At 35.8% G+C, this 23,559-nt stretch overlaps 1 protein-coding gene across 7 annotated transcripts in view; it reads right to left on the bottom strand.

Annotated features, from left to right (window-relative positions):
• Positions 1-23,559, bottom strand: part of diaph2 (diaphanous-related formin 2) — a 288,518-nt gene that overhangs the window by 224,688 nt on the left and 40,271 nt on the right. For all 7 annotated transcript variants that reach the window (XM_046849151.1, XM_046849150.1, XM_046849156.1 and 4 more), the window contains 5 exons: positions 4,625-4,764; positions 3,184-3,258; positions 3,029-3,098; positions 2,243-2,379; positions 1,647-1,755 (listed from right to left, as the gene is read on the bottom strand). In XM_046849151.1, coding sequence (XP_046705107.1) covers positions 1,647-1,755; positions 2,243-2,379; positions 3,029-3,098; positions 3,184-3,258; positions 4,625-4,764 — 531 coding nt within the window. The remainder of the gene's footprint in view (positions 1-1,646; positions 1,756-2,242; positions 2,380-3,028; positions 3,099-3,183; positions 3,259-4,624; positions 4,765-23,559) is intronic.

The following is a 23,559-nucleotide window of genomic DNA, read 5'->3' as shown; positions in this document are numbered from 1 at the left end:
TTTTACAAAACACAGATTGCCTACATACTCACATATTTGGTTAAAAAAATACCACACACATGTAAATTACCAGGCATTTGCACAGCACAGCTGGAAATTGGTGATGATTACAAAACTGTTCATTAAATTAAATTAAACTATTAAATCAAAGCTAACAGAGCTAAAACCATAAGTAAAGCATATTATTTCTTGGAAGAATTTGGTTAAACAGCATAACAGCAACTGAAAAGGTGCCATTAATATAGCATTAACACAAAATTACTGGGATTAACAAAGTTTTTTATACATGTAAATGTAATTATAATACATAAGCTGAATATAAAATTGCAGAAACTCATAAAAAATATGAACTGAAGTTAAATAAATTGAGATGAAGTTAATCAATATATTTTTCTATTAATTAGAATTTTAAAACGCTGAGGCATAGCCTTTTTCATACAACCAAGATGTACGAAAAGATATACATAAATCGTTTACACAAGACAATATGTTATTTCATGCGCATCCTGGAAGTCTGAAAACTTTCATGAACAGCTAATCATAAACCTATTTTCTTGTGTAAATGATTTAAGTATAAATTCATTCATGTCCAGTTTGATAAATGAAACCCGATGTCTGAACACCTGCACTGGCAAGAAAAAACAAAATAGACCAAAATAATTTTTAATCGCATTAAAAACCCCGACCTTGTAGCCCTTCACAGGTTTTTATAGTTCTTAATTTCTTGTAATGTTATGCAGCTGCAAAGTGTTTTCATTCACACAGCAATTAGTAATTTACAGTTAAGAATTTACTTCACTGCAAAAAAAAAAAAAAAACCCACACAGGATGTGTTGCATATTGAGACTTGGTCTGTACAGGAATTTTTAAAGTGAAGAGAGGATGCTAAACTCTCCATCATGGCATGTATCTTCTTAAAATGAAAGTGTGATTATTGTGAATATTTTTGTCTTACTGATGAATTTCGGACTAGTGAGACCAACAAGCTCAAGTCAAGTGTCCACATATTTATGACTGAATGGTGTTTACATGCAAATTAAAGATAATATAATACACTAATCATCAGATTATACTAAGGCACCCATTCCCAAAAAATACAATTTGTATAAGAACAATAATGTAATAACATTCAAAGGTTGTTCATTCAATGTTCGTATCAAATAAGCTTAAATTAATTACATAAATTGTTAGCTAAGAAATGTATATAATTGTTGATTTGACGAGGATTTCTGCAAGGATGTTTTAACATTAATGGAAGGAATTTAGGTGTGAAGTATTTTAACTTCAAGAGGGAAAGACAGGTTGGTGAGAGAAGAGCTTTTGTAGCTTAGCCTAAATAGCCTCACGGTGAGACTGCCACTGACAGCAACACATTAGTATCCAAAGCTTTAAAATGTTACTAAAACCATTGTGTATGTGCAAAAACACTGCATAATAATAACTGCAAAACTAAGAACAAACGACATTATGACAATCCAATATATTACTGAATAAAAGTGTTAAATGGAGGAAAAAGAAAATATAGATTTTATTCAAATCAAATATAGTATAGACATTATTTAGTGAGGGCTGTAAGAACGAGTTGTATGGGAATTAGCAGTCATCATGTTGTTACTTTATTTTCTTGCAAAAGACAGAGAACTGACCTGAAGCTGCTGAGCTTCATGGTTCTCTAAACCCTCTACGATTGAAGTGAATCTCTCTTTGTTATTTCTCTCAGCTGCAATTGTCATGGCTGCCAGGATCTTATCCAGACTAAGAACAATAAAAAAGGCATTAAAAGACATAGCATTAGCAATTTATATAAATTAATGTGTGTGTGTGTGTGTGTGTGTGTGTGTGTGTGTGTGTGTGTGTGTGTGTGTGTGTGTGTGTGTTTACATTTCCTTCCCTTTTCTCAGTAATAATATTTTACTATATTTTTCTATTTTAGTTTCTATTGAAACTATCTCATGTGTTCTATGTTTATTAGTGGTGTCTGCTACACAGGATGTCACTATATAATTATACTATATCATATAACAACAACAACAACAACAACAACAACAATAATAATAATAATAATAATAATAATAATAATAATAATAATATGAAGAAGAAGAAGAAGAAGAAGCCCGACAGCATACTGTAAAATACTATGTGATTACAATGGTGCCTGGTGCTAAACTGAGCAATCTTACAAAACAAATATGTCCTTTGTTATAACATATTGGATAGAAACGGAACAACACAATAACCTTACATGTTTTCCTCTCCAATAATACAGACTGCAGACAGGATCTTCACAATCTCTGTCATCATATTCGGCTGCTTAGGATCAATAGCTCTGGCCAGTAGGAGTAGGCTTCGCTCATCCCCAAGTATCCTTTGCAGTCCATACTGAAATTGTCAACAGCTCACAAGTTTATATTAATTACACCATTAAAAGAAAAACATTTCAAAAGAAGTTATAAGCAGTGGTTTTGACAGAAAAAAATATGTACCAAGTAATGTGTACAAGGCACTTGATTTTTATAAGGCAGAAGGAGTGTTACTAGGAGTAAAATTTAAACAGATGTCATTTATAACATAACCAAATTCTCTACTTTTAATAAGTAATTACGTTGGTAAAGTAAAAAATTAAGACACCCTACGGGACCACTATACAGTATAATTAAATATAATAAAAATATTTCACATTTGTGCTGGGATTAAAATGACAAAATCGAAATAGAAACATCTGAGTGGTACTCTCTCTTTAGGTGCCTACTGTTTTCAGCCAATTAAAATATCACAAATGAAAAATGAATTTGAAATCCTAAGTTTGCTTATTTCTATTTATGAAACTCTGGCACACATATAATCTATACTATAATCTTAAAAGCATACCCAGAATATTGACAATGAATACATGTAAATATCACATGCCTGCTGCATACTGACTTTTTTTTTTTCTTTTACTTTTGTTTCTTTTACATTTTTTTTTTTATTTTTCAAAAAGTTAAATTAATCTATCCAGTTTTATGCTGTATTCATCCACTTAGCACACCTTATTGTTCATAAAGGCTTTGAGGCACTGGATAAGTTTGTGTTGGTTCTTCTTGTCAATGACCTCTTGTCTGGAAAAAGTGAGATAAACACTTGAATTATCAATGGTGCTGCAGATAAAATTGCTCAAAATATTGACAAAATAATACTACATACTGTTTCTTGTCAATAAGCTTCTCCAGCACATCCAAAAGCAGTCCAAGACCCTCATGGCCGAAATTGTTTACCCAGCTAAAAAAAGAAATTGAAACAAGCAAAAAACACTATATAAATATATGTCTGTATGCTTTTACTTAACAGTTGCCTGTTATTGTTACAAGGTTGGACAAATTAAAACATGTCTGCAAATAAACCTGGACTGAAAATAAGCGGGATTTGAATTCCTGACATCCTGTACTAGACACAGTGTTTAAAAACCATACCACCTTAAGCGTTAAAAAATGAGGACGACTTCACTAGCAGCGACTAAAGGAAAGAGAGCTAAACAAAATTCTCATTGCTCATCATGAAGTAAATTTTAAAAAAGTCATTGACCGATACCAAGAAACAGATACTCATATTTGATCTAAAGAAATAGTATAAATGCAGCCCTGGTAGTGCCCCTTCCTTCTAAATAGTGGGCCTAAACACTTACAAACAGTGGACAATGTGCTGCCTCTTTTGCCCACTGCATCATTATGAGGTCAAATAAAAAATACTTTTTTATTTGTATTGGGGTAGTGAACCTAAAACCAAAGTCAGAGTTTGCACAGTAGAGAAGTGGGGCAGTTTGTTTGCCCTATGGCCACTAATACATGTTATAAACATGCTTTTTTTCAGGTCAGAATTAAGCACTCTTTTGTCATCTTCCTAAATGAAGTCCACACAAAAACTTAATTTACGTCAAATGAAAATCAGTAGGTGCAGTGCTTTGGGGGAAAAACTATATAATTTAAAATACCACGAACTGAAATCCTGCAGGCACTCCAAAAACTGCTGCACCCATTTAGTTCTTTAACTGTATCTCCCGTCACCGTGCCACAGGACAAAAATGGTCTCCATGGACAATCCAAGCCTTTCATGTTGCTCATTGCTAGTGGAAGATCATTTGGTGGCAGTTCCTAGTTCACATGTTCCTGGTTGTTCCGGTTCTTGCTGTGTCTTCTCCACCTAAACCTGCAAGTCCCAGCTCCGTGGAAGCAAGGTGCAGGGGTACAAAAAAGCCCCCTAAAACCTGGTTTCGTCTCCATGTTTCCTTCACCCCTTCTGCTTCATCTCTGAAGTGTCCTTTAACTACATCCCTTTACATTGGCTAAAACCTTCCATCACTCTAGACTGAGGCAAAACCCGGGCAAGTTATTTTGGACTGACCAGATTAAAGCCCAGAGCTTATGTAACATTCCCACAATGTCTGTCTTCCTCTACAACATCACATTTTATACAGGGAAGCAGCAATTGTTTTTTTAAACAATCCCCTACATTCTGCATTTTTGTAGCACTTTTCAACAATAAACACCGTCCCAAACCTTTTACAGAAATATATTACTGTTGAAAATTAAAAAAGGGCATTCAAACTATTCGAGACTTTGGTTCTCTAAATAGCACAGAAGTTACTGACCTGACAGGATTGCTGGTTAGAGACACACGCAGAGACTCAAGGCAGTTGAACAACCTCTCCTCATTAATGCCAGAGCGCAGCTCATGCACATATTCCTGTGATGACAGCGTGCACTCATGCTTGCTGTTTCTCAGCCCTCCCTGCATTAATAAGACAAATTATTAAAAAACAAACATTACAAATTAAGAATTGACACTCAACAGCCACTTAAATACATTAATTGTATCCATTAATTTCAGCATTCTGCATCAGACTGGTTGACTGTATATCATTAATATTACATATTATTTTTTAGAATATTTATCAGTCATTCTTATGTCAAACTGTTTTCATTCCCCAAAAGTATGTAAAACCTTCTAATAGACTAGCTATTTAAAAATCCATGAATTACAAGATTGGGATTCAAATCAGTAAATGCAATCCTGAAAAAAAGTATGTTTGAAGACAAAAGAAATTATTATTCTCTAATATGTCCTAGTGCATCATTCTATTCATATTATTATACTATATTATTACAAACCTTCTTCCTCCAAACATGAGTTGAATTAGTGAAAACTATTTTGGATTCATAAGACCCACTTACACTGTTTAAACAGAGTTTTAATTCATCTGCTTACTTTATAAATGTAAAAGTGAAAAAAAAAAATTATAGTTCTGGCTTCTCTCTTTTCTCCATTATCATTTTTCATCATTTGAGTATGGTGGCCAAGAAGTGCAAAACACATTAACAAATCCGAAAACAAATTAACAAATTAGAAAACACTAGCAAATCCGAATACAAAATAACAAGTAACAACAATCCTTTAAAAAATTTATAATAATAATAATAAAATTAAATTTAAAAAAAGGCTAAAAATAAACAAGAGCTTTGGTTTATTATGTAAATCATATTTTTCTATAAAGGACAAAAGATTCATTGCATTTTTCTTTTTAATCACTTTAAGAGTTTTGTGAAAGAAAGAAATTCGTTATAAAATGCAAAAAACGTTGGTTTTACTTTCAAGTAGTTCGATTTGTGTATATAAATTTTTCCCATTAGAAGTATATTATTAACAAGAAAGTCGCCTTTGTTATTGTTCATTACAAGTCCAAAGATAATGTTCTTCAAAGTTAAAATTTCTTAGATGGGGAACCTTTGGGTAAAGCCAGTTATGGATATCAGACCATAAAGTGTCTGAAGTACAACAGTCTGCGGCAGGAGAAAGTTGTAACGTATGTGTAAAAGTGTACAAACTTCAACATCACTGCATATGAAAGTCCTTCCTTAAAGTAGCTTTTAATTAATTCAATTTTCTCCTTGCTTTGCCAATGTTTACTTCTGTTGTTTTCTTATATTTAAAGGTGCACTAATCAAAATAACAAATAGTTTAAAGTAAACAGAGAACTTTACACATGTACAAGAAACAAAGTTATAAGATTTCATACTTATATCTGGAATGACAGGTGTCTCGTCCAATGATCGGTAAGTGTTCCATTCACAAACTACACCTACCTCTTCCAGTTTGACTGAATTGTTGTGTTTTCGTATTTGTTATTATGTTTTCGTATGTTATTTTGTTTTTGCATTTGTTATTTTGTTTTCATATTTGTTAGTGTTTTCTAATTTGTTAATTTGTTTTCTGATTTGTAAATGTTTTGCACTTCTCAGCCACCGTATTTGAGATTCTGTTGTGAAAATTTTCAGTGATACACATTTTCTCAAGAAAGTAGTTGTGCATCCATTAACTTTCTACTTGTTCTACTTGTCAAAGTAAGTGTACCAACATGAACGTTCAATGTCTGTATAGCTTTTCTATTTTCTAGCTGTCTGAGTACTTGTTCTGTTGTTTAAAGTGTTGTTCAAAGTCTTTTACAATGACCTTCTTAGAAATTCAATATTATTTAGTAAGCACAAAAACATTTTATATTTCCAAACCTTACTTTTCAGAAAGATGTATGTATGTCAGTAAAGAAAGCAACATACAGTATGCATGTAATGTTGCATGTATAGATGCAATTTAACAATTCCCTATGGGATCAAAAAGTATTATCTGAAGTCTGAAAATGCCACTTACTGCAACAAGGACCACCACCACTTCTGCAGCACACACACAAATTTACATGTAAATCTAGTCCCATGCAAAGAGGTTTTTTTTTTTTTAACAATTAAAGCTCCAAGGATACATATGATTGATTTTTGCTCTGTAGTTTTAGCCAATTGGCAAGTGGGTGAGAAGTGCAAGACCCAAGCTTTGTGCATAACATTAATTAATGTCTACTTATTTTATTATTGAAAGCAACAACTAGAAAGCAGTACACTGACAAGGTACACTGGCTCTCCAAAGTTTATTGCTGTATTAATATGTATGTAATTAAACCTACTGTACACCAAATAGCCCAATGCTTTATTGTTTCTGGAATTGCTTTGAATAGCTGCACAATTATGCAATTTGTAATACATAACACCACTTCTTAAAATGTTTTGATCATATCAACTGCACAAATTATATATAAATAAATTATGATGCAAGATCTTTAGAAGATATTTTCTACTAGACTTACTCTTAGAGCTTGGGTATAAAAAGACTTTTACCTGCCATTCAGCAAAATTAATGACAAAATATAAGGTCTGTATGGACACTTCCTGACTGACATAAGGAGTTTCTCGTTGCAGCCAGGTCCCCAAAAGCATGATTAAGTGACATTGACCTGCAGCTAAAAAGCTCAACACCTGCAGCTAAAAAGCTCAACATTGGAACAACATGATATAACAGAGAAAGGTTTTGAGACATGATTTCTTGAGAGATTGTGAGACAAGTCGAACACTTGCAGAAGTGGGGGGGAGCTAAGCGCAGTATAAGGTGTGGTAAGTGCTTCAGGTAAATAGGTGCTAAATGGTTTTGGCTTTGTAGGTAAACGTCAGTGTTTTAAATATGATTCCATATTTAGGAAATTGGAAGCCAATGAGCATGTCAGATTAACAATGTGTGAAGAAAAGGACAGTTGCTTGTCTATAGTTAGCCCAAAGTTGCACACAGTGACTGAAAGTGAGATCAGAGATTTGCCCATAGAGATCACAAGATCTTGATGTGGGGATAAAGAATCTGGGATGAAAAACAGTTACGTTTTGCTGGGATAAGTATGAGATGACATTGCCAAGAGGTTGGTGGGTATACAGTTTGGTATACAGTAGATGAGAACAGCTAAGGACCAATTACTAAATCTTGTGAGGCACCTGTGTAAAGACTATGGATCAGACTTGGAGCAGATGTGGACTCCCATGTTAACTTATACGACCCAACTTCTAGGGAGAAACCAAACCACTGACATGCTGTACCATGAATACAAATAATCCAGAGGATGGGCAAGAGAGTCAAGTTGCTGGCTATGGCTATACCTGTGAGAAATATAGAGACAGTTGATTATAAATAGTTGTCATGTTAGGAGTGGAAGTGCAAGTACATTTGAAAATATATATATTTTATACTCTTTTTTTTTATAGTGCAAGCATAAAAATATCTAATAAAATCAAAAAGACCAAGGAATAGCATCACCTAAGAAGGAGGCTGAAGACTGAGGAAAACCAAAAACCAACATGAAAGACGTGAGTGCTGTAAAAGGTGTGACTTATATACAAGTGCTATTTGCCTGACAATGTGTTTCAGGTGTGAGTGATGACAGCTACATGTGAACAAGACATGATGGTGCAGTTGTTGATGAATTGTAGCCCTGACATCAGTCCATTAAAGGATTTTGAAGGTAATTTTTTTTATTTAAAAAAAAAGTATTATAATTGGTTTCTTGAGGATCGGAATTAACATTGCTTGTTTAGCAAATTGAAGAGGAATCCTGAGTGTGCAGTATATTAATTTCTCATAATTTCTCATAATAAAAGGTGGCAAAATCTTCAGCAGTCGGGAAGGACAGATAAGGAGGATCCATTGACTTAAGCATTGATGAAAACATGCTATGAAGCTTGAAAGGTGCAAAGGTTTCCAGATTTTGTTTAGAGGAGCAGCATGCAAGTAATTTCAAGTGAGAATATAGAAAAAAAAACAGCACAGAATAAAACCAGATCAATTTCAATTTATGATTTCTTTCACATTCTCTCTGCTGTTCGTAATTCTCCATGATTTATCATTAACAATGATGACAGCCAAAAGCAACAATAAAAATGTCCTTGGTTTAGAATATATATAACAGAGGAGTTTTATGGATGAGGAAATGAGGATATTGGACGTTGAAAGGACCTTATCGCTTCTTCCAAGATAAAAAATTTGAGGAATACACATCTTTATTACTACTAGAAGTACAATTATATTAGCAGAATATGGTTTAAAAAACAAAAAACCAAAAAAAAAACACCAGCCTAAATTAATTCATGTATGAAGGGCAAGCAAGTCAAAGGAAACTAACTCTTATTGCATTTATATATATATATATATATATATATATATATATATATATATATATATATATATATATATATATATGCAGATTACTAGATCTCAACCCACACACACTGAAGGGGTTTTCAGAAAGGCAAAAGAAAAAACATCTTCGATGCATTCTGACATCTGGACAGATTGCCTGACTAAAGAAGCCTGCAACCAAAATAATTTACCACCTTCGATATGTCATTCTAGCTGTAAAAATCTGTAACAATGTCTCAACTCGCCATTGCGAAGCGCACACACACCAAGAGAATCCAAGGCCACTTCCAAGGCAGAGGAGACACCAGGCGCATGTGGCAGGGCATTCAGGCACCAGTTTGAGGTGCAGAACAACATGGCGGCGAGGAAGACCACTCCTACTACCAACGACCAGGTGTTCTGTCTATCCACAGCTAAAGTAAAGAAATCTCTATTCAGAATTAACCCACGAAAGTCTGCAGGACCAGACAACATTCCTGGCAGAGTGCTCAGGGAATGTGCAGAACAGCTAGCGGATGTCTTCACGAACACCTTCAACATATCCCTGAGCAGCGCAGTTGTTCCTATGTGCCCCAAGACAACAACCATCATCCCTGTGCCAAAGAAGTTTACAGTCTCCTGCCTTAATGACATTCGTCCCGCCACACTCACACCCATCGGGATGAAGTGCTTTGAGAGGCTCATCATAAGGCACATCAAGACCCAGATACCACCCTCACTGGACCCCATGCAGTTCACGAATCGGCCAAACCGTTCCACGGACCACACCTCTCCAAGACTCTCCATCTCGCCCTTACCAACCTGGACAATAAGGACTTGCGTATGAATGCTGTTCAACAGAATCATCCCTCAGCACCTCAGTCTACTGAGCCTGAACACCTCTCTCTGCAACTGGATCCTGGACTTCCTGACTGGGAGACCTCAGTCAATCTGGATCAGGAACAGCATCTCCAGCACCACCACACTGCGCACTGGGGCAACCCCTCAGGGCTGTGTGCTCAGCCCACTGCTGTTCACTCTGCTGATTTATGACTGTGTAGCAATGCACAGCTCAAATCACATCATCAAGTTTGCCGATGACACGACTGCGGGGGGTTTATCAGCAAAAATGATGAGTCAGCATACAGAGAGGAGGTGCAACAGCTAACAGCCTTGTGTAGAGCCAACAACCTGTCTCTGAACGTTGATAAAACGAAAGAGATGGTTGTTGACTTTAGTAGAGCACAGAGTGGCTATTCTTCACTGATCATCGATGGATCCTAAAGAGCACCAAATTTATCGGTGTTCATCTGGCGAAGAACTTCACCTGGTCACTAAACACCACCTACATCACCAAGAAGGCCACGCAGCGTCTCTAATTCGTGAGAAGGCTGAGAAAGCCTACCTCACTTCCCCTATCCTGACCCTGTTCTCTCCCCTCCATCACGAACATTTACACAACACACTGCATCCACAAAGCGAACGGCATTGTGGACAAACCCACACAAACCTTACACACATGCTTTACTCTCCTAACATTAGGGAAGCGGTTCCGAAGCCTTTAGGCCTCACATCCAAACTATGCAAAAGCTTTTTTCCCTCAAGCCACAAAACTGAACTGAAACTCACACTCACTCAACTGTGTGTTACTGAGCTGCTACAAATCTGAACTCAAACTCATACTCATTTTACACATCCATGTCTTAAACACCACCCAAATTATATCATTTTATTATTACATAACTGTTTACATGCTGTTTTTTTGCACATCCATTTAACTGCTGCTTTTGCTGTTATGCACCCTTTGAGTTTACATTTTGTGTTTATTTACAAGCACCCTTTCATACAGTTCTCTGTGTTTTGCACATACAGTAGGTTTACTGGCAGCGCTATTTTGTGTTTCCTGTATCTGTCTTGCACTGTCTTGTCCTGCACTTTTAGCACCAGGTTCCACACAATGCACTTCATGTGGCGAGGACAAATTACTTTAGTCCTTAGCTCTGTGTTCTGTTATGTAGCTCTATGTTGTTTTATGTAGCACTAAGTTTCTGGAGGAACATTGTCTCATTTCAATGTGTACTGCATCAACTTGAAATGACAAAGTCTTCTTGACTTTTGACTTAACTTGGAATGTAGCACATTTTCTTCCCTTGCCATAAATTAGTAAATATACTGTTTGATTGCAATAATCTCTCATTTATGTAAATACAACAAAGACCAAAAAAAAACTATGCTTATTATAAAGTTATGTTCTAGAGGTATATTTTTCCCTTCTTTTTTTTTTTTACAGAACTTAAAACAGTGGACATTAAGTCTAAGGTCATTATTAAGTAACTAGAATAATGAGATCTCAGCTATAAAGCTGGCTGAGCCTACAGTCATAACCAGAACTTTAAACCATGCCAGGTTGCACACTTCACATTTCCATTGGTAGGCAAGTGCAATGGCAGGGACAAATAAAACATGCAAAAGAGAAAACTTGAAGCTTGCTGGACACATGTTGCTTGATTATATTAAAATATTTCTCTACACAGATATCTGGTCTCTTACAGTATGTATTTTCCCTTGCTGTCCACTCTAGCTGTACCAAGACACTAACAATATTTGTTCAATTAAAAGAGACTTTAATCGAAAATGTATTTCTTCATTTTGACATTTGATTTGAAGAAAGAATTTAAGAATTATTTACCAGATTGGGTCATGGTTCATCTAATAGAAAAGAAAGTTTCCTCTATGTAATAAGCAGCTGTGTGATGAGTTGTGCTGACACATAAAAATGTGTACATGCTTACAAAAGTAGAGCCTCCTGTTTTAACTGATGAGCAATGCAATCAGTCAACCTGTCTTTCTCCTGCTTGGTGATTATCAAAACTGAACCCAGCATTAATCTGTGATTTTAATGACACCCATCATATATTTTTTTTTAATCTATTTTAAATCATATTAAGATGTTACATCAAGTGTCTAGTGTATTTATATTCTGTGTATGTGTCTTTACTCATACATTAGATAGCTTTGGCCCTAAGGAACATGTGGTTAATGTCTTGCTATTATCTTACAGTGTACCGGGAGACCTAATCAAATTGTGCCCTTGGTTCCTATTCATTCTACCCCTGTAAATGGGAATCTTTACAGACTTGCTTGCTGGCTGTGTTAGTATTCTGCCTAGAATTGTCTGAAATCTATGCTTACCAAACATGTGAAGTTACTTTTGCTTCTGTTGTGGCTGATAACAAAATCACAATCCGCACTTTAAAACCCAAAGTTTAAAACTTCCATTTAAGAAGTTTGCATGTATTGTATTTGTCTGTGTGTATGAATGGCATAGAAGCACAGTTTTCTACTACACACACACTAAAGCAAACATGATGCTTGTGGTGTTTTTATCTCACTATATACAGTAAGGGCTGCTATGAGAGACACTACCAGCATTTCACCATTTAAACTCGGGATGATGTCTAGCATTTGAGGATCTTTTGGTCTACTTCACTTTATCAGGCAGGTCCTATTTAAGAGATTTGTTGATTGCGAACAGGTGTGGCAGTAATCAGGCCTGGGTGTGGCTAGAGAAATTCCGGTGTAATAAACCACAGTTTTAACAGGGGGCAAACACTTTTTCACACAGGACCATGTAGTTTTGTATTTTATTTTCCCTCAACAATAAAAGCCTGCAAGTTTGATGATCTGAAACAATAAAGTGTGACAAACATGCAAAAAAAAAAAAAAAAAAAAGAAATCAGGAATTAGGAATTCACATCACTGTAAGAGTACAAACTGTAGAAAGCATATACAATATTATAAGTGGATTCATGGAAAATTTCCTCCCTGGCCCTAAAATGTTTGTGCTCTAAATCAGTGGTTTCAACTCATATGGTCAATTTTAAAGGGGTTATTGTAAATAATTTACTTTTCCTTACATTGTTTCCAAATGGAAATATTATAGTTAGTTGACGACTTTTCAAATTTGAGTAAATTTAATTTCCTCCTTGCCCACATTCAAAAATGACTATCATTACTACACATCCAGCCTATCTACTAGTTTATTACTGTAAAGACTTACTGTCTGGATGATCTAGCAACTGCATAAGTAAGCTTCAGTTAGTCATTTTCAGTTATTTTAGTTAGAAAATAGGATCACATCACCCCTGGCTTATTCATTTTAAACTGGCTCCCAATTCAATCTTGCAGTGATTACAAAACACTACTACTGACATATATACCATTGAATATTCTAGCGCCACATTATCTGAGCGAATTCTGGTTTCATTATGATCCACCATGCCTACTTTATTTAAAAGGTGCTGGCTATTTGTTGGTACCTTAAATAATAAAAACTACAATAGGAGGCAGAGTCTTCTCTTCCAAAGCCCCATAATTATGAAACAGCCTTTTTTATTAGTGTTCAGGACTCACTCTCTATGCTGGCTAAAGTTTAAGCTGAAAACTTTGAGCTTTTTGTCAGTAGGTTTTTCAGTATGTTAAAGAAACAGATTTCAAGGGATAATGGATTATAGTGTTTTTATAAACTGGGATATTTGGATCCTGTCATCCACCCACTCTTGCTAGAGCCTTTTTTCTGTAGGTTTTGCTTAGGTAAAAGAGTATATCTGGAGGGATCATGGATATAAAGTGTTTTGTAAACTGGGATATTTGGATGCTGTTGTCCCCCCCACTCTCACGCATTCACTCATTTGTTGACGGTGGTGCAGCCGGCAGCTTTCTGTTGAGATAAACATGGTCCTGAGATAACATTGTCCAGTTCCTGTCTCCATTCCTTCTCTTCGGATCTGCCTGATCCATCTCAACGGTTTACCTCTGGATGGAGTTCTCTTCAATTGGAAACAAAAGAGCCACTCAATAACTTTGAGGATGACTTTGGCTTGTAATTAATATCAACTATCTAACACAATGGTTTAGGACCATTGTTTAAATGAACATTTGCTGCATTTAAGCACCCATCACTCAACAGTACACCTCAACAATGATGGAACGTTAATGAGTGGACATTCGCATGTCACCAAGAGAAGAATGAGTTTTCTTTTGGGTCTGGTTCCTCTCAAGGTTTCTTCCTTATACCATCTCAAGAGGTTTTTCCTTGCCACAGTCACGCTCAATGGCTCACTCATTAGTGCACTAAAGTTACCTTACAACTTTATAAAATCTCTGTAAAGCTGGCTTGGGAGAATGTCCACTGCTAAAAGTGCTATATAAATAAAGTTTAAATGAATTATATCCAGCCACACTTTAATATAGCATACAGCTAGAGAAAACAGTGTGTTTACTGCTATACACTTCAACCCTGTGTAAATACCCAGCATACATGAACAATCCCCTGTGTTCCCCCATACATGTTTAATTCCTCATGCAATATCTATACGTCTAAATTGGAAAAGTGGATGGTGTTTTATGGCAAAACATTAAAAGCAATCTTGTCATACGAACCTATTATTATCATCAGTCAAGGTTTCAAAGTACCTTAGATATTTTATTTTATTTATTTATTATTATTATTATTATTGAGTAAAAACTTCAGCTACCATTTCTTTGATGAAATCTAAACATGTGATATTCAAATAAAGCTCATACAATCCCCCGTCATACAAAAATTAGAATACTCAATATGAGGTTTCATGTTCATGCTTTATTTGCCAATTTCATATCACATTCATGCTGTATTTTAAATCTTTGTAAAATTAAGTGCAACAGCACCACCAGTGGATGAAAATAATATGAAAAGCATGCCCCTGAGCTGGCTGTAACAAGCCAGGTGGTAAAGATGCACACATGGGAATGTTAAAGGTATGAATACGGGCGGGGGTGTGTGTGTGTGCGTGTGTGTGTGTGTGTGTGTGTGTGTGTGTGTGTGTGTGTGTGCACCATTTTTCAAAGCAAGTAGCTTTTATTGTCATTTCAACCATATTCATTTGGTAAGGTACAAAGTAAAGCAAAAACGCTCCTGCAGGACCAAGCTACATAAAACAACGAATTCATTTTGAGATTTTTTCAGTGTTACTATCACATATTGTGCACTTGAAATGGCATTAATGTGAAAAGTATTACAAGAGTACAAAGGAAAAATTATTTCCTTATGGATTTAATATAGAATTTTAATATACTTATAAAAAGCAGTAGGAAAACAATAAGGTTGAGGCAGCACAAGTTCCCTCTTTTTTGCTGTTTTGTTTAGGCAGGTGAGAACACAGTAATCATAGCTGGGTGCAGACCAAAATAACCCGTCTGAGGTTTCAATCAAATTGTCAAATTGTGTAGAGTCTGACTGCAGTAAAAAAAAAAAAACCTTTTAATCCTGGATTGTAGAGTCAATCAAACGCAACGTGTATTTGACTTGCTGCTGAAACTTTTCTATAATTGTAAACTGTTTAAGTTTCAAGGCACAAAATAAGCCAAAGAACAAACAATTAAAATCCTGCAGAGCCATAAGCAGAAATATAAATACATTAACGGCTTTGAACTAATAATTGCTATAATTGTCTACTAATAAACTGATGGTCAGGTGATTGTATAATTTGAAAATACACTTGGTAATAAATTGTTTGCTTTTATGCTGTTATTCTATTTCTGAACATGGGCTAACCTCAGTGTTTAATCATAGAGTCCTTTATTTATGTGCAATTATTTATATATATATATATATATATATATATATATATATATATATATATATATATATATATACATACAGTGTTGGGGTAACGCGTTAGTAATGTGCGTTACGTAATATTACTTTTCTGGAGTAACGAGTAAAGTAGTCACGTAGAATCGCGCACTCATACGTGCGAGCCGCGGGAACAAAAGCTGGTCAGAAGCGGAGATAGCAAACCAGAGCATTACATTACTGCGATGGAAGTATTCTTATTATTTTGAAATAGTCGAGGAAAAGGAGAAAGGAATAATGGTTAAGTGTAGATTATGTGTTGGTGAAAAGCTCTTGTCAACTGCAAAAAATACCACTTCAAAAAAAAAAAAACATCTGCATGCAAAGCACAGCACTACAGATGTGTGTGTGTGTGTGTGTATATAATGTTGCATATATGGAAATGGAAATGGAAACAGAAATATAGAAAACTTTTGCCGATTTCCACCACTGCAGATCTATGGACTGCTCAGAATAAAAGTTTTCCGTGGGAGACACATGTACGATGCCATCACAGCGGAGATAGAGAGAAAATTCACAGCTCGTTTGCTCTTTGTGGGAAGATAAACTGCCACGGTCACTGATAATAGCGCGAACTTTGTAAAAGCGTTCAGAATGTTTCAAGCTGATGATGAAGCAGAGAATGATGTAGACGAGGACGAGGTCATATTTACGGAATTGCAAGTTTTATGAGATGACAGCGAAAGGTATGTTCTCCCTCCACATCACGGTGTGCAGCCCACACATGTCTTTTGCCCTAATATAACTTATTTCTTAATGGCAATTATCTATATTACACCTGTTACACCTGTAGGACGTGAAAGAGATACAAGTAACGCAAAAGTAACGCAAAAGTAATATAATGCGTTACTTTCCATAAAAAGTAACTAAGTAACGTAATTAGTTACTTTTTTGGGGAGTAACTCAATATTGTAATGCGTTACTTTTAAAAGTAACTAATTATAGGTATATAAATTGGCGATAGCTGATTGTTCCAGCAATCAACCATCGGTGCCGATAATCTTTAAAAACGATAAATCGATCGGCCTCTAGAAAGTATTGACTCAGAAAGTAGTGACATTAATTAGCTAAGCATTAACCTTACTTCTGCATGTATAAGACATTAAGGATACCAATGATTTTTAATCATTTAAACAGTTAGTAAATTATATGTCTATACTGACATCTTTTTCATCCTCAATATCAATGTGTATAAATACTGAGATTGAAAATCTTCACTGCCAAACAGAGAAATGGGGACCTATAAAGCTTATGCTGTGCTTCTATCAGCCCTTATACCATATAAATAATTACAAATACTAAGAAAAAATGGTGCAATGGAATTACAGTGGAACCCGGTTATGTCGATGTCCTAGGGGTCGCCAAAAAGCATCGAGGTAACCGATGATCGAGATAAACAAAAATCAAAATGGCGGCAATATATTACCGTGCTTGAAATTTCTTTATGTACATGATGTGCGTTAATAAATGAGAATGTGCATGCACGTGTTTTTGAAAGGTTTTTTTACACAACAGCGTTGCCGCGATTTGTTTGATGAAGGCATGCTATAAAAATACATACAGTACATGTTTATCTGTCAGGAATCCACCTGCCACGCCCCCTACGGCCCCCTTCAGCGTGTCAGGTGCTTTCTCGGCCGCTTTCTCTGAAGCTCTCGGCTTCAATCGCGCACATTTGGTGCTCGTTTATCATCATCACCAGCTCCTATTTAAACTTCCACACTCTCACTGTCCGTTATTGTTGGTATATGTTGGTTCACGGCGGTCGTTGTTATCGCGCATGCGTATCCCGGTACGTGCCTTCCCACCGGCACTCTCTCAACGGCTGCGCTTTTCTTCCCAAAGCCGCGCGCCCTACTAACACTACGAACACTAGCACTAACTAACAGCAGAGATTCACCAGTATACAATACAACACCTGTAGCAGCTGTAAGCCTTGATTTTTCCGCCACTTCCTTTCTTTCTATCTAACAGCATGTCTTTATTTGTATGCATGTACCCAATATTAAGAAAAGGAAAATGTGCACTATATAAGACAATGGTGTCCTCTAACACTATTCGGCCAACATGTTTTAATAACAGTCCATTATGCAGTAGCACTTAAATAAATGCTGTAAAGTATCTAGCAATGAATACAGTCTGACTCACTCTGGTTCCAGTCAGTTCAAAAACACTGTTGATGACATAATAATGTATTTGTCCAAAAATCCTAATAAATCAAACTCATCATCTCTGACCACAAAATATCACAACAAACTTGCCAGGCTGACTGGTAGCAACTTGAAACACCATGTCTACAAAGCCCTTTTACCCCAATATTTAGCCAAATAAAAACCAATGGAGATAAACTGCAAGTAGGCTCCTTAGGTTACGCAAAATTCATAAAAGTTTAAATATCTTCTTCTTCTTCTTCTTTCAGCATCTACGATTAGTAAGTAGTTGCCACAGCGGATCATCCATCTCCATACCCCCCTGTCCTCTACATCTGCCTCTTTCAAACTAACTACCTGCATGTCTTCCCTCACCACACCCATGGACCTCTTCCTTGGCTCCATACTCAGCATTCTCCTACTGATATACCCCATGTCCCTCCTCTGTCCAAACCATCTCAATCTCACCTCACCTTGTCTCTAAAACGTCCGACATGCGCTATCTCTCTAATAAACTCATTTCTAATCCTGTCCATCCCAGTCACTCCCAATGAAAACCTCAACATCTTCAGCTCTGCTACCTCCAGCTCTACCTCCTGTCTTTTACTGAATGCCACTGTCTCTAAACCATACAACATCGCAGGTTTCTGCACAGTCCTATATACTTTCCCTTTCATTCTTGCAGATACTATTCTATCACAAATAAAAGTTCAAATGTAAATAAAATAAAAATTAAATTATATATATATATATATATATATATATATATATATATAGAGAGAGAGAGAGAGAGAGAGAGAGAGAGAGAGAGAGGAAAATAAGTATTTGAACACCCTGCTATTTTGCAAGTTCTCCCACTTAGAAATCATGGAGGAGTCTGAAATTGTCATCGTAGGTGCATGTCCACTGTGAGAGACATAATCTAAAAAAAAAAAATTCAGAAATCACAATATATGATTTTTTTAACTATTTATTTGTATGATACAGCTGCAAATAAGTATTTGAACACCTGTCTATCAGCTAAAATTCTGACCATCAAAGACCTGTTAGTCTGCTTTTAAAATGTCCACCTCCACTACATTTATTATCCTAAATTAGATGCACCTGTTTGAGGTCGTTAGCTGCATAAAGACACCTGTCCACCCCATACAATCAGTAAGAATCCAACTACTAACATGGCCAAGACCAAAGAGCTGTCCAAAGACACTAGAGACAAAATTGTACACCTCCAAAAGGCTGGAAAGGGCTACGGGGAAATTGCCAAGCAGCTTGGTGAAAAAAGGTCCACTGTTGGAGCAATCATTAGAAAATGGAAGAAGCTAAACATGACTGTCAATCTCCCTCGGACTGGGGCTCCATGCAAGATCTCACCTCGTGGGGTCTCAATGATCCTAAGGAAGGTGAGAAATCAGCCTAGAACTACACGGAAGGAGCTGGTCAATGACCTGAAAAGAGCTGGGACCACCGTTTCCAAGGTTACTGTTGGTAATACACTGTTGTAATACTGTTGGTAAGACGTCATGGTTTGAAATCATGGGGGTGGTAGCATCATGCTTTGGGGGTGTTTTTCTGCACATGGGACAGGGCGACTGCACTGTATTAAGGAGAGGATGACCGGGGCCATGTATTGCGAGATTTTGGGGAACAACCTCCTTCCCTCAATTAGTGCATTGAAGATGGGTCGAGGCTGGGTCTTCCAACATGACAATGACCCGAAGTACACAGCCAGGATAACCAAGGAGTGGCTCTGTAAGAAGCATATCAAGGTTCTGGCGTGGCCTAGCCAGTCTCCAGACCTAAACCCAATAGAGAATCTTTGGAGGGAGCTCAAACTCCGTGTTTCTCAGCGACAGGCCAGAAACCTGACTGATCTAGAGAAGAGCTGTGTGGAGGAGTGGGCCAAAATCCCTCCTGCAGTGTGTGCAAACCTGGTGAAAAACTACAGGAAACATTTGACCTCTGTAATTGCAAACAAAGGCTACTGTATCAAATATTAACATTGACTTTCTCAGGTGTTCAAATACGTATTTGCAGCTGTATCATAAAAATAAATAGTTAAAAAAATCATACATTGTGATTTCTGGATTTTTTTTTTTTTAGATTATGTCTCTCACAGTGGACATGCACCTACGATGACAATTTCAGACCCCCCCATGATTTCTAAATAGGAGAACTTGCAAAATAGCAGGGTGTTTAAATACTTATTTTCCTCACTGTGTGTGTATATATATATATATATATATATATATATATATATATATATATATATATATATATATATATATATATATGTGTGTATATATATATATATATATATATATATATATATATATATATATATATATATATACACACACACACACACATACATGTTAATGCCCTAGAAAATCTAAAGACCTTGTGCAAAATGGACCTATCCACATTATACATTGGAAACAAATAATTTAATCTCAGCCCACCACATAACTATGTATGGTTATATTGTGTTATGGAATCCAAATGTGTGACAAGTTTAATAAATAAACACAAAAATATCTATGAAGCATCTCACCAGCAGTTGAATTTGGATTCTAACCATGCGCAGTGCTGTGCTGGACTGAGAGAAAATGGTTTGGTCTGCGCCATGGCAACAATCTTCCTTCTACTCACACAACAGGCCTATATTAAAGATTTTTCCTGCCATCTGGTGGCCATCGTTATACAACCTAAATAACCACCACTGGAGCAAATCTAACATGGAGTTTTATATTGCAAATGACAGTACAGAGGTGGCAAAAGTACACACATCCTTTACTTAAGTAGAAGTACAAATACTCATGTTATTAAATACTCGGGTAAAAGTTGATGTACTGATTATACTTTTTTCCTCAAGTAAAAGTAAAGAAGTTTTGGCTCTGACATGTACTTAAGTAAAAAGTAGTTTTTACTTCTACCCGTTTTAGTGTCACGTTGGTAACTGGACCTCAAATCATATTAAATAAAATATTTAATCGCAACTTAATCGCACATTTCTATCTGTTCTAAATGTACCATATATTAATACTTTAAGCAACATAGACATGGAGAAATATGGATGCAACATAGAGCATAAAGACAAAACATTCTTGTAAATATTTTTAAGTAATTATGGTGGTTTAAATGATGTAAATCATCAGGACACCAAACAGAACTTTTGCTATGTTTCCACACGGACAGTTAATGAGGTGATACCGGAGAAACTGCACCTCTTCAAGTCAAGTCAACAACCTTTTATCATAATCATACCGTTTTATGGTATGGTTTTATGGGATTTATGGAATAAATAATACTGATTTATGTAATCATATCGATAACAATCAGAGAATATTTTTATTCGATGTGAATGTGGTTTATGTAAAATACATGGCAAGCTTTCTATACATATATTTATTATGTCTGTGAGGCAAATATTCACTGATATTCAGGTTGTTATATTTATGTTTGTGAAGGGAGAGGACATGCAGAGAGCGCCCCCTGTCTGTTTACTTTATTTTACAAAAGCTTTTGTTGTTATTATGAGTGTATACAAATAAACTTAGACATTTTACACATTCGAATGATGTGAAATTGTTTTTATCTGTACGATTAATAAAGACAGTAATTTAAGTTCGTTTCGCCATAATGAGGGGGAAAAAAAAAACTCCACCCAGAGGGTTAATTGTGTAAAACATGGCGGATTTGGTGTTTGATTCCCACCTCTGCAGTACATGAAATAACTGAATGAATAGACTTTAATACAGCACAGCCAGAAATAAATTCAAACTAACCATTTTCCAGAAACTTTATGTTGCCTGTTTAAGAAAAGTATGCGAAAAAATATGAAAATACATGATCTGTGACCCACTGTGGGTCAAACCCACATAAAGAATTGACCTTATTTTTTATGAATTATTTATGAATTAATATTATTTATGCTATTATTATTATTTTGATATAATAATGGCAAATATTGATGGAATGTTAAAAAATCTAATGACTTCTTAATGAAATCAAACAAATGAAACAGGGTACTAATATATAATACAATCACTTGTTACCACTGTGAGCAACAATCAGGTAATTAAACTGGTTACAATAATACCAAAGTCATTTACTCTAGATTTCACAATGATTATTTCCACAATTACTGCACAAGAGTGTGTTAATGAATGCACAAGTCTACATAAGTCTAAAGCAATAGTAATTATGCTGAAATTAAAGTTCTGAACTGAGATGTAATGAGCACTGCAATAACAGAGCTCCTCAAACTAATTGTTTTTGGTAACTCTGGCTTTAACTTTCTATGTTTACCAGCATATCAGTCGGCTTAACCCTTTGGAAGACACTTAAATAATTAATAACGCATAAATTAATTAGCCTTACACCAGCAATATCGTTTAGGTTCCCCTTGTGCCACAAAAATAGCTCTGACCAATCGGGGCTTGAATCTCTGAAAATGTGCTGTAGTATTCGGCACAAAGACATTAGCAGCATATCATTTAAGACCTGTAAATTGCAAGAACGTGTCTTGTTTGTCCAGCTCATCACATAGATGCTTGACTGGATTTTGAAAGCCAATACCTTGAACTTGTTCCTCAGATAATTCCTCAACAATTTTTAAGGTATGGCAGGGTGCAGTAACCTGCTGAAAGTAGTCACTGGTATTAGCAGCCCTGCAGAAGGGGGTACATAAATTAAAATCCACTTTAAGGCCAAGACCCAAGGTTGCTCTAAAGGACACTGCCCAGAGCATAATGCTGCCTCTGCCTTCTTGCTTTCTTCTCACTTTAAGCACTGTTGGCAGTAGACAAGATGCAGTGTGGGCACATTAAAACATGTCTATATTTTAGCCAGCTTCTTCAAATTTTTCAGCAGTTTAATCTATAGAAGCTCTTCTGTGTAATTGGAAAAAACAGGTAAGCCTTCATTTCCCACACACATTAGTAAAACTTGAGCAAACATGATCTTGTTGCTGGTTTACCAATTGTCCTTCTATGAACCACTTTTAACAAAAACAATTTTAGATTCTTATTTAATACTGCATCAAATGTAACTAGGAACAAGACCTCCACAGACAAATGCAAACCATCAATATGCAGTAGCAATGACTTCAAAACATTTTTTTTTTTTCAAATGAAAATATCAGGCAAAAGTTATTTAAGTCTAAATCATGACAATTATAAGTATCAGACCTGTTTTTACTCCCTTTTCTATATATAAAGTATTATTAAATTCTATTTATCCTTAAAATAATCAACTTGTGTTTAGCTTATATTCTGAAAACAACACATCATTCCCTTAGCAGTGGCTGTTTACCTAAATCCTTAAAACTAGCAGTAATCAAAACCCCTGAAACTACTACAGACCTTCTCTTAAGCAAATCTTACAGGATTTTGTACACAACAGTCATGCAATAGTGATTCCTCAATCAAGCCTCATTCCCAACATGGGTCAGGACAGTGAGCTGGTTTACACCTACAGATATCTTGCTCAACAAGATCAGATATCAACAACTCAGATGTTGTGGAGAAGAAAGGAATGAGACTACATTCTGAAAAAGCTCACATTCTTTAATGAACGCAGCAAGCTATTTAAGAACTTCTTTCAGTTTATTGTAATTAGTGAGGTCTTTCTTTGGAGCAGTATTCTGGCAAAGTGGCATCAGAGGTGTAAATAAACAACGAGAATGCTTAGACATTGAATCCGACACTCCATTAACAG

This window comes from Silurus meridionalis, chromosome 5, assembly GCF_014805685.1.
Source record: "Silurus meridionalis isolate SWU-2019-XX chromosome 5, ASM1480568v1, whole genome shotgun sequence".
In the NCBI taxonomy this organism is placed as follows: Eukaryota; Metazoa; Chordata; class Actinopteri; order Siluriformes; family Siluridae; genus Silurus; species Silurus meridionalis.
The sequence above is the reverse complement of the archived record's forward strand: the minus strand, read 5'-3'. Positions and strand labels throughout refer to the sequence as shown.